The following is a 16,600-nucleotide window of genomic DNA, read 5'->3' on the forward strand; positions in this document are numbered from 1 at the left end:
ACTTTACCACCGGAGGATTTTGCTGTATTATGTCAGGGCCACTTTTTGCGATTCGGCACTGTGCGACTTTAACTGACAATTGCGCGGTCATGCAACGCCGTACCCAAACAAAATGTACGTCCTTTTTTTTCCCCACAAACAGAGCTTTCTTTTGGTGGTATTTGATCACCTGTGCGATTTTTTACTTTTTGCGCTATAAACAAAGAGCAAAAATTTTGAAAAAATAACAATATTTTTCACATTTTTTTTATATGAAATTCAAAATGTTTTATCTTTTTTTGGCAATTTGTTCTCTGCTACATATTTTTGGTAAAAAAAAATCGCAATAAGCGTATTTTGATTGGTTTGCGCAAAAGTTATTGCGTTTACTAACTAAGGGGAAGATTTCTGTCATTTTTGGTGTTGTTTTTTTTTTTTTAACGAGTAATGGCGGCGATCTGCGATTTTTTTTTTTTTTTTTTTTTCTTTGCGGGACTGCGACATTGCGGCGGACAGATCGGACCCCTGACTGACATTTTTGAGGGTACCAGTGACATTACTACAGTAATCAGTGCTATAACACTGGCAGGGAGGGGGTTAATTTTATTGGAGAGGGAGGGGTTAATGTATGCCTGGTGCTTACTGACATGTGTGGGGGGAGGTGACTGAGTGACACAGGGACAGATCGCAGGTTCAGCTATGCTGAACCCTGCTATCTGACCCAGCCTGTCACTTAGGAGATCCGCCCGCTTTGTTTACACAAGCGGGCGGATCTCCAAACTCGATTCCCCGACGATCGGGGAAGAGTAGCGGTGATCACCGCCGCTCCTCCCCTGGCCTGACTCCCACTGTGACTGAAAACAGCAGGAGCAAGCCTCCGGCGGCGCGCGCGCTGCCCACAAGGGGAGGAGTCCAGCGACGTAGGTCTACATCGCTGGAAGATAACGAGCCACATTGCCGCAGTAGCAGCAATGTGAGCGGTCGTTATGTGGTTAATTTACCTGAAAAAGAATTGGATAATTTTAAATTTTTTTTTTTGTTTCACTTACCTTCTTTTTAATGAAAATATTGCGGCCGCGGCCTGCACAGTCACTTCCTCCTTGCTTTGACTCCTTGGAGAATGAGCGTCATCGATCCCGGGAGTCAATGCGCCTGCATCGGCTCTGCTCGTCACTTCCGGTGCAGGCGTGTCATTCCCTGCTGAACAGCTTCTGGGCATGCCCAGAAGCCATGCAGGGATGACGCGCCTGCACCGGAAGTGACGAGCAGGGCATTCTGGGACTTCAACGTCACCGAAGAGAACGCTCCGGCATCAGCTGCCCACACCTGAGATGGCAGTGCTGGACAAGACATTTTCAAGGTAAGTATTTCTTCTAAAAGGTAAGCGAAACAGGGTACAGTTCAGAGGCTATCGTTGCTTAAATGCACTAGCCCTGACTGTCCCGGGGGTATTTTTATCTAACCATATTTTTCTAGGGTGGAACTCCGCTTTAAATCCCTGCCTGTACTTGCCGAGGATGAGGTTGCTGAGTCACTATGGCCATTATGTTTATGCCATTATTCCCTGTCATTGTATATATGGGAAATGAGCTGTTGATTGCCCTTGCGGCTCTCTGCTGGCCCTAGACCTACTCGGCTCACACCTTTGTTGGACTGGAATTTGGTTCATTTCTACGCAGGCTAATATTTATTTACGTCAGCAAGCTTGCTCTTATTGTTACGAATGTTATAGTCATGCTGGCCTTTAGATCATTATGTTTGTCCTCTGTCTATTGTCACTCACTTCCTGAGATTAAACCATTAATAGAATTCCAGGGGTCAGGGAGGTGTTTACAACATATTGGAATTCTTGTGTGTGTTTTTTTTTTCAGTACTTTAAATGGCCAGATCATTTCTATTTTCAATGTAAGATTCTGGAGAGTTAAATCAGTTTCTAAATCTCTTCACTTGAGTCCTCAGGTCTTCACATGTGCTGTAGCCATAATAACGGTCTCTCCTTCTTTATTCGGTTTCATACAGAATGTAAAAGAGGTGCTGATATATGAAGAGATGGGTGGGAATATCTGACATTTTTAGAACTTGTTCACTTTGGCAAACAGGAGGTGGTAAAAACAGGTGGTTGAGCCAGGATGGAGGGCCTTGTTTGCAGTTAATGCGATATTAAAGCCATGTTTAAAAAAACAAATAAAAAAACACAAACATGTTATACTTACCTGCTCTGTGCAGTGGTTTTGCACAGAGCAGCCCGGATCCTCCTTTTTTTTGGTCCCACACTGGTGCTCCTGGCTCCTCCCTCCTGCTGGGTGCCCCTACAGCAAACTGCTTGCTTTAGGGGCACCCAAGCAGGCGTGCTCCTGAGCCATGGCTCTGTGTGTCCATTCACATTTGAAGTGTGAGACCGCACTCAGGGTTTTTGATGAAACCAATAATAATCTTTATTCCTCGAGTAAAACACAGACAGTGTACAAAACAGACGTGTCACATTGACGCGTTTCACGACATATCCAGTCGCTTACTCATAACCACACTGAGAGATAGCAAAGATCGGCTGATATTAATAGATGGACAAACCAACAATGTGTCCATTCACACATGGAGCCGCGGCTCAGCCCCGCCCCACCCGTCCATCTCCTGATTGGCTCACTGGCTGTGATTGACAGCCAATGGCTCCCATTGCTGCCAAAGGCCAATCAGGAGTGGGAGTCTCCGCAGGGGAAAGGCTCTACTGGAAATCGCTGTATCAAGAGGGAGCTCAGGTAAGTATTAGTGGGTGGCTGCTGCACATAGGTTTTTTACCTTTATGCAAAGAATGCATGAAGGTAAAAAACCTTGTGCCTATACAACCACTTTAGGTCTGTCATATTTTGCTATTATGCAGTGCATACTAGTATAGTATGACTTAAACCTGCGGGGGGGGGGGGGGCGCTTTTTATTAATGAGACTACTACTGCTTGAGTTGAATTTAGGGTGTGATATTGTTCTGAATAATAATATTGGTGCTGCAACCACATTTATTATCTACAGAAGACCTACATGTATCAGTCTTTCTCGCTTTATCAGTGTCGGTTCACACTGGGGCGACACAACTTCGGGCGACTATGCCGTCACCCGTGCACTGCGACTTCGGCGCGGCTTGCAACGACTTCACATAATGGAAGTCAATGCAAGTCGCTCTGACTTTGCAAAAAAAAGGTGCAGGAATCTTTTTTTAAGTCGGAGTGACTTGAGTCACTCCTATTAGAACGGTTCCAATTGCACAGCACGGTCCGCTACTTGTCAGGCGACCAAGTCGTCTGACAAGTCGGAACAGTGTGAACCGGCACTCAGCATGGATAATGTTTTGCTTTTGATATTTATACACCTTTTATGTTTGGAATAAACTTTGTTTTGAACGTAAAGATCTTGGTGTGGTGCTTTAATTTCAGATTCATATATGTCCATCTTAAAGAGGAAGTAAACTCTTGAAAAACCTTTTTTCTTTTTTTCCCCCTGCAAAGTAAATGCATAATGTGCTAGTATGCATCACATACTAGCACATTATGTGACACCTGCAACGAAGCCCGCGTTGTCCCTGCTGCCGGGCCGCATCCATCTGCACCCTTCTTCTTCTGGGTCTGCGGACTACGGCTGTGTTACTGGCCAGAGCCGCGTGACGTCACTCCCGAGCGTGCCGCTAGTCACGGAACAGGGCTCTGAAGAAACGGCGCGGGCGGCCGTTTCTTCAGAGTGCATGCGCCGATGACGTCATCGGCTGCATACACTGTAAATCTCTCCTAAACGTTACATGTTTAGGAGATATTTACAACACCTATAGGTAAGCCTTAATATAGGCTTACCTATAGATAAAAGTCATTAAAATGGGTTTACAACCACTTTAAGGTGACTGTGATAACCCTTTGGCGTGTAGAAATTGCCTCACTGTCATCTGGATGCCCAACAGTAAGGCCCCGTTCACACTGGGGCGATCCGACTTGCCGGGGCGACCTCATAGGTCGTGGCGCGCAGCTCGCACCGCGACCTCGGAGCGGCCGGGACGGACTTCATAACATTGAAGTCAATGCAGGTCGCTCCAGGTCACCCCAAAGAAGCTCCGGACCCTTTTTCTAAGTCGGAGCGTCTTGTGTCGCTCCTATTAGAACGGGTCCACAGCTTCTCTATGGCAGGCGACCTGTCAGGCGACCAGGTCGCCTGACAGGTCACCCCATTGTGAACGGGGTCTAAAAATCATTGGTAGATTATTGACAACAATATAAATACAAAGCCTTCACCCAATCATATAGCAAGGTTCAAGAGTCATCAATCCACCCTCCAATATTAGAATGCCAATGGCTGACAGCCTACCGAGGCTTTACCTATAACTGTCCTTTTTAATATGGGATACTAAATCACTTCAGTCAAAACAGACTACAATTTTCTTTCTGCTATTCTTTTATTTTCTAGGATCTCTGTCAAGGATTTGAAGAATATGCTGTCACAGGTCAACTACAGAGTCCCCAATATGAGGTTTCTACGTGACCGATTGACGGTAAGGGGAAAAGTCAATCTAATGCATTAATTTTACCTCTAAGCTAGAATTTGTTACATTGGTTATGCAGTTTTTATATATTTTTTATCTTTCCCACTCTGTGCTTCTCATCAGATACTGATCATTTTCCAGTTTTCCAATGCTTAGAGGTTAAAAAAAAAACAGCCAAAATTTCTCTGATGGGGACACAAAACCAATAAGAGCAGTGTAGAGTGCTGTGGGAAAGGCATGGACCTTTAGCATTTTATTGGAAATCTCTCCTTACTTACAGCCCTGGTGCTAACCTTGTCACCAGGATTGAAAGTGAAGAGAAATCTTCAATATTGGATACTGACGGAAATAAAAACCAAGATTCTAACACATTGACTACATTCGAATACTAAATAAGTCTGGGAATACACTTTAAAGAGGAGCTCCAGTCTCCTCAAAAGAAAAATAAGTCAGTAGCTACAAATACTGTATCTGATGACTTAATATAAGAACACTTAACTGCTGCAGGATCCAGCGCTGTCCTCCCCCGAGCTGATTCTTCAATTGGCAATGCGTCGGCAGTTTAAGGGAAATCAAATGCGCATGTGTGAGCCACGCTGTGCTTTGATTGGTCACGCAGTCTTCTGGAACCAGTGATGTGTCCCAGAGGGCTGAGGGGAAGGGGGGGGTGCAAACTTCGGTTCCGATTGCCGCACCACCAGAAGTGGGTAGGACAGGTACCTGTCAAAACCAAGTACCCGCTCCTTAGCCTACTAGCACATTATGAGAGATCTGCATTAGAACAAAGTCCCTCCAGCGGCATGCTGTCACCGCTCCCACATGGAAGAAAAATATATTTAAAATATTTTTTTTTTTTAAAAATTCAGTTTTTCCCCCCAAATATATTGGAAATATATTTGAAATGCTACAATTTTGGCCATATTCAATATATTTCTAAAAATTGTTCCCTAAATATATTGGAAATATATTTTTCTTCCATATGGGCTGATAGGGCTTCCATCCTCACCCAATCTTCCTTATGGGCTTGCAGGCTCTGTCCGCTTGAATGGCTGGGCCGCGATGATGTCACTCCCGCACATGCGCGCGGGAGCCACAGCTGCTGCGCAGCACAGTAGGCTGTCCCTTCAGAGCGCAGTGCACATGTGCTGGTGACGTCACTGGCTGCAGTAGTAGTGATCATCTCCTAAACATTGCATGTTATTCCCTACAAGTAAGCTTTATTATAAGCTGACCTGTGGCTACAAGTGAGCAAGCGGTGTTTACTACTGCTTAAAAGCTTCTAGTAAACTTTTTTCATAAATTACTGTTACTATATGAAACTTGAATTTGGGGAAAAAATTACTTGTCCTCCTTTTATCATTTTTATCTTCAAGATGAATGCCAGGTATGCCAATCCATGCATAGTTACATTGGTCCAGCTTGTATTAATGTAAATATGTATGTGCCATGCCTGTGGGATCCCTGTGGTAGCTGAAAATCACCGTAGTAGACACTGCTACTACAGTGATTGCCACTAGCTGCCAGGTCCTCCCTGCTGCATTGTGAACACAGGTTGCTCGCTCGGCACAGGTGCCATTCAGGGTGCACTTTGCATTTTCTTTGCGTTCTCTGATTGGATGAAGTGAAGAGGTGGGATGGTGGCGTCTCCTCCAGTGTTCAGAAACAGCAGGGCACCGCTCAGCGCAGGGCCCAGAAGCTAATGGCAATCACTGTAGTAGCTGTGGCTACTACAGTGATTTCCAACTTCCCGAGGCATCCCACAGGTATGGTATATAAATATATACATTGATCCACGCTGGGGCAATGCTAATATGTAAAAATTGCCATACCTAAAACTCAGCTTTAAGTGCTGTGCGCACTGCCGCTGCTTATTGCTCTTCACTCCAGTTCAAGCACACATGTGCATTGCACTTGTTATTTATGTGCTGCCTTCTGTTAGGAACTACAAGACCCGTGGTTCTGCGGTCCAGACGGAGGCAGGTGAAGTCCCACTGGCATCCACAATCTGGTAGGCAGAGGTGTTTGAGGTGGTATACTGGATGTAATCGTTCCCTTTGTCTTTGCGTGGGCAAATCCTTGTAATTGGCTTCAGGCATGCCCATAAGGGTTACCCCTAGGAAATTTTGGTGCCTAAGTTTTATGCTTTTTATTGTTAGACCTAGAGTGGAAAAAGAAGTACAAGATACACTGTTACCAAAAGTATTGGGACACCTGCCTTTACATGCACATTAAATTTAATTGCATCCCAGTCTAAAGCCTAGTACACACGCAACGATTATCGGCCGACCGATCATCCATCTTTTGTCCAGAGTGGTGTTTTGTTGGTTGGAATGTGCCTAGACTGCACACGAATTTTCTCGCCCGACAAAATTCTACTTCAGAAGTGATGTCATGTGTTGGTTTGCTTTCTTTGTGTTCTTTCTTCACTGAGCATGCCCAGACTTGCTCATCAGATTTTTCCCTGTCAAAATCTGTACTGACTGCACGAAAATCGGCCGTGTTTTGACGGAGGACAAAAATTTTATAGCCTGCACACCAGATTTTTTTCGGCCGAAAAGTCAGAGTCGGTTGTCGGAAGCATCATACTAACAAGCCGAAAATCGGCAGATCGGTCGTCGGACGAAAAATTCCCTGCCGATTTTCGACGCGTGTGTACGAGACTTTAGTCTGTAGGGTTCAATATTGAGTTGGCCCACCCTTTGCAGCTATAACAGCTTCAACTCTCCTGGGAAGGCTGTCCACAAGGTTTAGAGTGTGTCCTTGCTTTGTGCACTGGTCCAAATTATTCGGTGGAGGGGGAATTATAATGTGTGGGGTTGTTTTTCAGGGGTTGGGCTTGGCCCCTTAGTTCCAGTGAAGGGAACTCTTAAGGCGTCAGCATACCAAGACATTTTGGACAATTTCATGCTCCCAACTTTTGGGAACAGTTTGGGGATAGCCCCTTCCTGTTCCAACATGACTGCGCACCAGTGCACAAAGCAAGGTTCATAAAGACATGGATGAGCAAGTTCGGGTGGAGGAACTTGACTGGCCTGCACCTCAACTCGATAGAGCACCTTTGGGATGAATTCGAGTGGAAACTGGGAGCCAGACCTTCTCGTCCAACACCAGTGCCTGACCTCACAAATGCGTTTCTGAAAGAATGGTCAAACATTCCCATAGACACACTCCTAAACCAGGGGACAGCCTTCCCTGAAGAGTCGAGGCTGCTCTATCTGCAAAGGGTGGGCCAACTCAATATTGAAGCCTATGAACAAGGGGGGAGGGGGGTTTGGGACTTTAAATGAGGCGTGTGATTGGAAATGACCATAAAAAAAAAAAAAAAATTGTAAATAAGAGTGTATGTGCATACACGTCCAAACAAAGAACATGAAAGGGTACACATGTAATCAGATTTATTGTGTATGCACAATAGTAACATAATTACAATAATGACATGCAATAGATCCCAATAACATAGCATATCAAAACAAGTACATATCATATTGGGTATAAAATAGATTATAAAACTTATCATAACAAAGTAGTAGATACTCCATAGTAATTGCATCATGTATGCTCTACGCGTTTCGTGTATTTGTAACACTTCCTCAGGAGCTGGTGCAATGGGTTCACTATGAAAAAGGGGGAAATATCATGGAAGTCACAATGCATATAACAATATGAACACCCAATTAAAATTATGTTATTTCGTATGAAATTGCTTACAATAGAGTAAGAGCTGTTGTCCCAAGGGATTCGCCATGGAAGGGCCTCCCTACCGTCTGCCCTGGGAGCTGAGGGAGCAGTACCAGGCACGCATGGGGGTGAACACAGAGTTTGCAGTTAGAGAATCTAGGGAATAGGAGGAATCACAAGCATCTCAATGAGTCATCCAATATAGTATCTATAATCGGATTGAATATGTATATTGCACGAAAATGTGCATTACAATGCTAAAAGTAATAAAGTAGTCAACCCCCCCAGAGCTCCCTGCTTTTTTCAATATTAAAGCCTCGTACACACGCGTCGAAATTCGGCCGGGAATTTTCGTCCGACAACCGATCTGCCGATTTTCGGCTTGTTAGTATGATGCTTCCGACAACTGACTTTTCGGCCGAAAAAATTCTGGTGTGCAGGCTATAAAATTTTTGTCTTCCGTCAAAACACGTCCGATTTTCATGCAGTCAGTACAGATTTCAACAGGGAAAAATCTTATGAGCAAGACTGGGCATGCTCAGAGAAGAAAGAACACAAAGAAAGCAAACCAACACATGACATCACTTCTGAAGTAGAATTTTGTCGTGCGGGAAAATTCGTGTGCAGTCTAGAGCACATTCCAACCAACAAAACACAACTCTGGACAAAAGACGGGCGACCGGTCGGCGGGAATTTGTTGCGTGTGTACTAGGCTGAAGACTGGGATGTCATTAAATTTCATGTGCGTATAAAGGCAGGCGTCCCAATACTTTTGGTAATATAGTGTATGTTTTTTCTTTTCTTTTTCTTTTTTTTTTAAAGCAAGGGTTTAGATATGCTTTAACTATACTTTGGTTTCTTAGATGTGTTCTGTAGCTAGGTTACATTTATTGATGTTTGACTGAGCTTTATGAAGCTCCCTCCCCGATCAGCTTCCTGTTTGTATGAATACAAAGTTCACAGGAAGATATAGAAAGGCTTTTTACAACTACCAGATTTATTCAGATAGGAGACAAGCTCTCCCTACTTATATCTGCTGTGCACTTGATGTCTACAAACCATCGCTCGGAAAGAAAAAACGATCGTGAATAACTGATGTATGTACTGGGAAATATAGCCACTATTCTGGTTTCATATTATTAGCATATGACATACCAATTTTTCTTATGTCACACACCTACAGTATATATTTTATAAAGTGATAGTTGTTCTTGAACTGGCTCGAACCTCTAAAGCTCTCAATTCACTTGCGGTACTCCTCATCCTCTTCGACAAACTTCACACATTTGAAGGGCCACACTCCAGGGACCTTCCATGAGTTGAGCCGCCACAGGCCAGCTGCCATTAAAATTCTAGTGCTACCTCCCCCATACACAAAAAAGTAATCAATAAAAACCTGGCAAAGGCTCTAACCTTTCCTCATTCTACCCAAAAGTAAAATACTGCACCCATGACCGTTATTGGCCTTTAGGTCTCTCTCTGATTTGAAACTTGGTATGGAGCCAACTGACTGCCTGTTCACAGCAGGCTTGAGGAGGAGTGAGGGGGAGGACTCATGGCTGTTACTTTATTTACATGTGTGTGTGTGGCTTTAAAGTGGTTCTAAAGATTCAAGTTTTATGCATTCTATGCATAAAGATAAAAAAAAAACATCTTTATGCAGCACCCCCCACCTTATACTTACCTGAGCCCCATCTTCCTCCAGTGATGTGCACAAAAGCCTCCCTCTTCATTGGCTTAGACAACTGTATGAGCCATTGGCTCCCGCTGCTGTCAATCACAGCCAGTGAGTAGAGAGGGGGCGGGGCCAACCGCTGCTCTGTGTGTGAATGGATACGCAGAGTAGCGGCTCCGAAGCATGCCAGCTTGGGTGCCTCCATTTCAAGCTGATTGTTCTGAGGGCAGACAGTAGGAGGGAGGGGCCAGGAGCACTGGCAGGGGACCCGAGAAGAGGCGGATCAGGGCTGCTCTGTGCAAAACTGTTGCACAGAGCAGGTAAGTAAAACATGTTTGTTTATTTAAACAAAACAAAAATAGCCTTTTAATATTACTTTACGCTTAAGCTACTGAGCCCTATAAACAGACGGCTTACTTTAGCAATGCAGGTAAGAATACACAGGTTAACATGTATAAAGAAGCACAAAGCTCCATCAGCTGGATGTGAAAATGCAAAAAATTCAAATGCCATCTTTTTTTTTTTTTTTTTCTAGTTCTGACTATAATAAAGTATTAGCGAAACAACTATAAATTGCCTTTAAGTTATCAAACCAGTTGCTGCAACTTATAAAAAAAAACATTAGACCACAGCGCAACCATAATACCACTACATATAAAGTACAACATCAAGTGTGCAAAACACCACACCTATAGCTATTGCTAGTCCATCAGTTGTACAAAGTGCTCCTGTGCACCAACTAATAAGATTTACATCCACAATGTGATAATTTAAATAATATTTAAAGTGCAAAAAAAACTATCAACTTGTATGTGCAAGAATTAGTCCAATATTATAAACAATCAAGTGGCCAGTGAAAGTCTTTACAAATGGTATAAACTTTTATGTGCAAAATTAAAACCAATAATGTAAACAAGCAAGTGGAAAGTGAAAGTCCGTAGATCAAAATAAAGTGGTTCTGTGCCAAACGGATATGGTGCTGTAATTTTCTATGATTCTCGTGCAGTGATCAGTGCTGCACACCCCAAAAGTGCTTGCTATTACCAGATATCGTGGACCTCTTAGCAATACTGCATGTGGGTCTAACCGGCTTGGTCTTGTCAGTATGTTAAGTAAAAACTGGGTCACTTCCTGCGGGTCCTTACTAGAATCCTAGCTCATAAATGGAAGAGAAAAGTATCCAAAATAGTGTAATATGTTCCTTATTTCCCAAGCGCATATAAAAATTACACTTAGTGTTTGTAGAGGCAAAATCACAGTATATATCAGTGCATAGAGGCAGATATGTATTCAACTATTCCAGGTACAGGCATGGAGTCTGCACTTCTGCGTGCGTTCCACTACCAGCCGGACGTGACGTCACTGAGGAACCCGGAATCTGCTCCCACGCGTTTCGCCCCTCCCACAGGGCGTTTCTAAAGACTAAGATTCTTGATCACTCAGCGAACTTATGTAGCCAAGCACCGATGAATATCCGCTCAATTAACTACATATCCACCTCCTGTTGGGTGTACTTGGCTTCAAAGCTGCCTTCTCTAGTTACTTCCTGTAATTACAAATTAATGTAGAACACTACTGTGTTCATAGTATGACCATCTTGCCTATTTATTTGATATACACTGTACCCAAAAACTTCCCAATGTTATTATCTACAACTTATGTTATTTGTTCTATGGACCTTAGATCTTCTATATCCCTATTCCAGTTCCTCAGTGACATCACGTCCAGCTGGCAGCGGAAGTGCAGACTCCTCGCCTGTGCCTGGAATAGTTGAATACATGTCTGCCTGTTTGCAATGAAGATGCATTTTTATATGCGCTTGGGAAATAAAAGGAATATATTATAGGGATAGACCGATTATCGGCAAGGCCGATATATCGGGTGCCGATATATGCACTTTCCCCGATATATCGGTATTGGCTCTGGAACTGGCCGATATTTTTGTGATGTCATTCTGCCGCCTTAGGCCGTCTCCCCCGCCTTGGACAGCCTTGTCTGGAGTTGGGACTAGTCTCGCGGGAGTGTATCACAGCCATACACCCACCCACAGCAGCCCGGTGCCAGCCAGCCACCCACACCCACAGGCCTTGTACCCAGCTAGCCAGCCACAGGCACTGTACCAGCGAGCCAGCAACCTACAAGCCCTGCACCAGCCAGCCACCCACCCACAGGCCCTGTACCTGCCAGCCAGAGGCACTGTACCAGCCAGCCACCTACAGCCCCTGTGCCAGCCACCCACCACAGGGTGCCCACAGGCCTTGTACCCAGCTAGCCAGCCACAGGCACTGTACCAGTGAGCCAGCCAGCAACCTACAGGCTCTGTACCAGCCAGCCACCCACCCACAGGCCCTGTACCTGCCAGCCAGAGGCACTGTACCAGCCAGCCACCCACAGCCCCTGTGCCAGCCACCCACCACAGGGTGCCCACAGGCCTTGTACCCAGCTAGCCAGCCACAGGCACTGTACCAGTGAGCCAGCCAGCAACCTACAGGCCCTGTACCAGCCAGCTAGCCACCCACCCACAGGCCCTTTACCTGCCAGCCATAGCCACTGTACCAGCCAGCCACCCACCACAGGGTGCCAGCCAGCCACCAACCACAGGGTGCCAGCCAGCCACCCACCACAGGGTGCCAGCCAGCCACAGGGTGCCAGCAAGCAAGCCATTAAGCATTAAACAAAAATGAACATGTTCAGTACCAGATTTATGTCAAAAATTTTCTTTATTTTTCAAAACTTTAGATGTACAAAATATTGGCCGCTACCGACACGTTGTGACCAAAATATGGGTATCGGCCCTGAAAAAACCATATCGGTCTATCCCTAATATATTACACTATTTTGGATACTTATCTCTTCCTTTTTTTGAGCTATGATTCTAGTAAGGACCCGCATGAAATGACCTAGTTTCCACTTAGCAGACCAAGCCTGTGAGACCCACATGCAGTATTGCTAAGGGGTCCGCGATATCTGGTAAGTGCAAGCACTTTTGGGATGTGGAGCACTGATCACTGCATGAGAATCATAGAAAATGACAGCACCTTATCAGTTTGGCACAGAAGCACTTTATTTTGAACGACAGACTTTCACTGGCCAGTTGCTTGTTTACATTATTGGTTTTAATTTTGCACATAAAAGTTTATACCATTTGTGCTTGTTTATAATATTGGACTCTTGCATAAACAAGTTTTTATATTTAAATTATCACATTGTGGATGTAAATCTTATTAGTTGGTGCACAGGAGCACTTTGTACAACTGATGGACTAGCAATAGCTACATGTATGATGTTTTGCACACTTGATGTTGTACTTTCTTTTTAGTGTTATTGTGGTTGCGCTGTGGTTTTAATGGTGTTTTTTTTTTAATAATTTTCACTATGTGATGAACAGCGGCAACAAGTTTTTCATGTGAGAAGCACTCATACATTGTGCAGGTTTTTTTGTTAGTTGATGCAACTTGCCACCAACAGTGTTTGACCTAACTGTAGTAGATTGCTTTGATTGTTTTTTTTTTTTTTTTGGTTGCTTTTGTGATCCAGAGCTGGTAGAAAGTGGTTGAACTTGACTCGTTTATCGATCGTTGTGGTATCTCAATTGGTCTGCAGAAACCACTGGCAATGATGATGGATTTTTTTGATCTTCAACCTTGTAGATTATGGTCTAATGTCTTCTCTCCCTGTCCTTCCTTCCCCTTTCCATAGGAAGTGGAACAGAGAAACCAAGAGATCAACTATGCTCAGTTTGCTCAGCTATACCGCTCCCTTATGTACAATGCACAGAAGACGGTGGGTATTACAGGTTCATTCGGAGCCGGCTTGCCTGCCGCACTGTCTACTTTCTGATTTTTTTCTTATTAATGCCATTTGCAATAACTGAGCCAGCCAGTCTCCAGCCAGCCAGGATGCGTAGTATGGCTGGCTGTGAAATGGAAGGAGACAGTGGTTGTAAATGATTGCTGATTACTGGCTGTAGTAAATATTTGCTCTGGGATTTTATTTTTTTTAAGTTGTTAATGAGCTCTTCATTGGCTGCATTAAATAAAACTGTAACAAAATAATCAGTCATTACTGAAGATAAGAGGAACAACCAGACTAATGGCAATCATGACTGGCAGTAATTGACATAGATGTTATGTTTTATTGTGAATTGTAGGGAACTGAGTGTCATGTAAAGGGAAGCTATGGTTTCAATACATGTTTAGTGTCCTAAAAGAACCCCGTGCTAAATTTTATAGGGTCTGCAGTGCCAATTCTATTGTGAACACCAGCATTGACTGTTGTATATAATCTCTTCTGCCTGCAGATCAAACTGCTTAAAGCTTGGGTATACATGTGCAGTGGGTTGAACAAAAATAAACTGATCGATTCCGGCATCAATACAATAATGTGTGAGATGCTATTGTATTGTGACGGGGCTGCCAAGAGCTGCCCCCATCAGAGTACACAAGCCATCCTCCATCAGAGTGCACAGGCCTCTCCACCCCACCATCAGAGCACACAGGCCTCATCGACATGCCCCCCTCCCGCACCATCACAGCCCACAGGATCCCCCCACCCCCCCTTTAGAGTGCACAGGAACCAGGCTCACAGGGCTCCCTCCCACCCCCCCAATCAGTGCGCACAGCCCCCCCAACAGAGCGCACAGGCCATCCTCCATTAGTGTGCACAGGCCTCCCCACCCCACCATCAGAGTGCACAGGATCCCCCCCACCCCCATCAAAGCGCACAGGAACTCTTCCCACCCACATCAGAGCGCACAGGCTCCCCCCCCCCCCCCTCATCAGAGCACACGGGTCTCCCCCCCAATCAGTGCTCACAGGTCTCCCTCCCACCCAATCAGTGCGCACAGCCCCCCTCCCCCCTCCTCTCCCCCCAATCAGAGCCCACAGGTCAGTGCTGCAACTTGAGGTTTTTAACAATGCAAAGTATATGAATAGTCCTAAGCAAGAAACACATTGGGTTGATTTACAAATATACTGTGCACTGCAAGTGCAGTTACTCCAGCAGAGCTTAGTAAATTAGGAAAATAAAAATTGAATTTGTGATTGCACATGATTGGATTAGATCAGCAGAGCTTCCCCTTATAGTTAGAGCAACTGCACTTGCAGTGCACAGTATATTTGCCTTTAATAAATCAACCTCCCCTTCTAAACAATCCTATAGAATCAAATAATGCATTCAATATTTATTTTTATTGACTCTAAAGCTCTAGCAATAGTTGAACATAGCATATAGTAGTTTGTAGTGGTGTAAGTGTTAATGATTGGTAAGTTGACCAAAGCTGAGTCTACAAACTTAGTTGATTTTGTCCTGGGAAGGAGTATTGACAGTAGGTAAAGCCCACATTGCAAGGGTTAACTGCATATTTAGTTTAGGGGAGAATAAAAACATTCTCTTTCGTTCATTGGCGGACACAGCTCCATATCTTCTTTGACCCTTGGGTTATGCTGCTTCTGCTTCTGCGCAGAATCAAGGCAGAAGGGATTCCAGTTATTCCGGTGGCTCCAGACTGGTCTCACCAGTCTTGGTACTCAGGCCTTGTGAGGCTGGTAGCCGATGTTCCTTGGAGACTCCCTCTCAGAGAAGATCTTTTGTCTAAAGGGCTGATCGCTAGCTTTAGGTACTGGAGGATAGAGGGTTGTCGGATTTGGTGATTCCTACAGTGTTAAAAGCTAGAAAATCTACTTCTAGGAAGATTTATCTTAGAGTTTGGAGGACGTACATTTTTGGGAGTTTCTCCCCGTTTCTTTTAGGTGTCCCGTCTGCTGGAGTTTCTACAACAAGGTGTAGATAAACGTTTAGCGCTGGGCAACATCAAGGGTCTGATTTCTGCCTTGGCAATTTTTTTTCCAATGGCCGTTGGCTGCAAATTCTTTGCTTTACACTTTCCTTCAGGGGGTTCGCCGCTTGGCTCCTCCGGAAAGGTCTCTCTGTGGGACCTCAATTTGGTACTGTTGGTTTTTCTAAGACCACCTTTTCAAAATATTTTTGAACTTCCTCTGCTTACTCTGTCACAGAAGGTCATTTTTTTTAGTGGCTATTACTTCTGCACGCAGGGTGTCTGAACTCTCTGCATTGTCCTGTCAGTCACCTTACCTGGTGGTTGACAAGGACAAAGTGGTGCTACGTCCCTGTCAGTCATTCCTTCCTAAGGTCGTCTTGGATTTTCACTTGAATGGAGACATTGTGTTCCCTTCCTTGTGCCCTAAGCCGACACATCCTAAAGAAATTGCTTTGCATTCCCTGGATGTGGTTCAGGCAATCAGGGTGTACCTGGGGGCGACTGAGTCCATTCGAAAATCTGATTCTTTGTTTGTCCTTACGAATGTATCTCGTAAGGGGCAGGCCGCGTCTGCTGCGACCATTTCCAGATGGATCAGGCAGACGGTGGTGCAGGCCTATTCCACTAGGGTCAGGCTCCTCCTTTCCCTCTTAAGGCGCATTCTACAAGGGTGCTTAGTGCCTCCTGGGCCTTCCATCATCAGGCTTCAGTGGTTCAGGTGTGCAAGGCGGCCACATGGTCGTCTGTTCATACATTCACCAAGTTTTACAAGGTGGATGTGCCTCTTGAGGGAATTATGTGCATTGCTGTGTTTTTCCCACCCCTCATGTTGACACTGCTTTGGGACGTCCCAAGGGTCAACAAAGATATGAAGCTGTGTCTGTCAATGAACGAAAGAGAAAACTGGATTTATGTCCTACCGTAAAATACTTTTCTCTAATCATTGACGGACACAGCACACACCCCCTGTTGA

At 44.7% G+C, this 16,600-nt stretch overlaps 1 protein-coding gene across 1 annotated transcript in view; it reads left to right on the forward strand.

Moving 5' to 3' along the window:
• PLCG1 (phospholipase C gamma 1) overlaps positions 1-16,600 on the forward strand; it is a 175,885-nt gene that overhangs the window by 101,083 nt on the left and 58,202 nt on the right. Inside the window, exons 5-6 of the mRNA XM_082271977.1 lie at positions 4,420-4,504; positions 13,548-13,631. Of these exons, the coding sequence (XP_082128103.1) occupies positions 4,420-4,504; positions 13,548-13,631 (169 nt within the window). The remainder of the gene's footprint in view (positions 1-4,419; positions 4,505-13,547; positions 13,632-16,600) is intronic.

Source organism: Pelophylax lessonae (assembly GCF_965119305.1).
Source record: "Pelophylax lessonae genome assembly, chromosome: 11".
In the NCBI taxonomy this organism is placed as follows: Eukaryota; Metazoa; Chordata; class Amphibia; order Anura; family Ranidae; genus Pelophylax; species Pelophylax lessonae.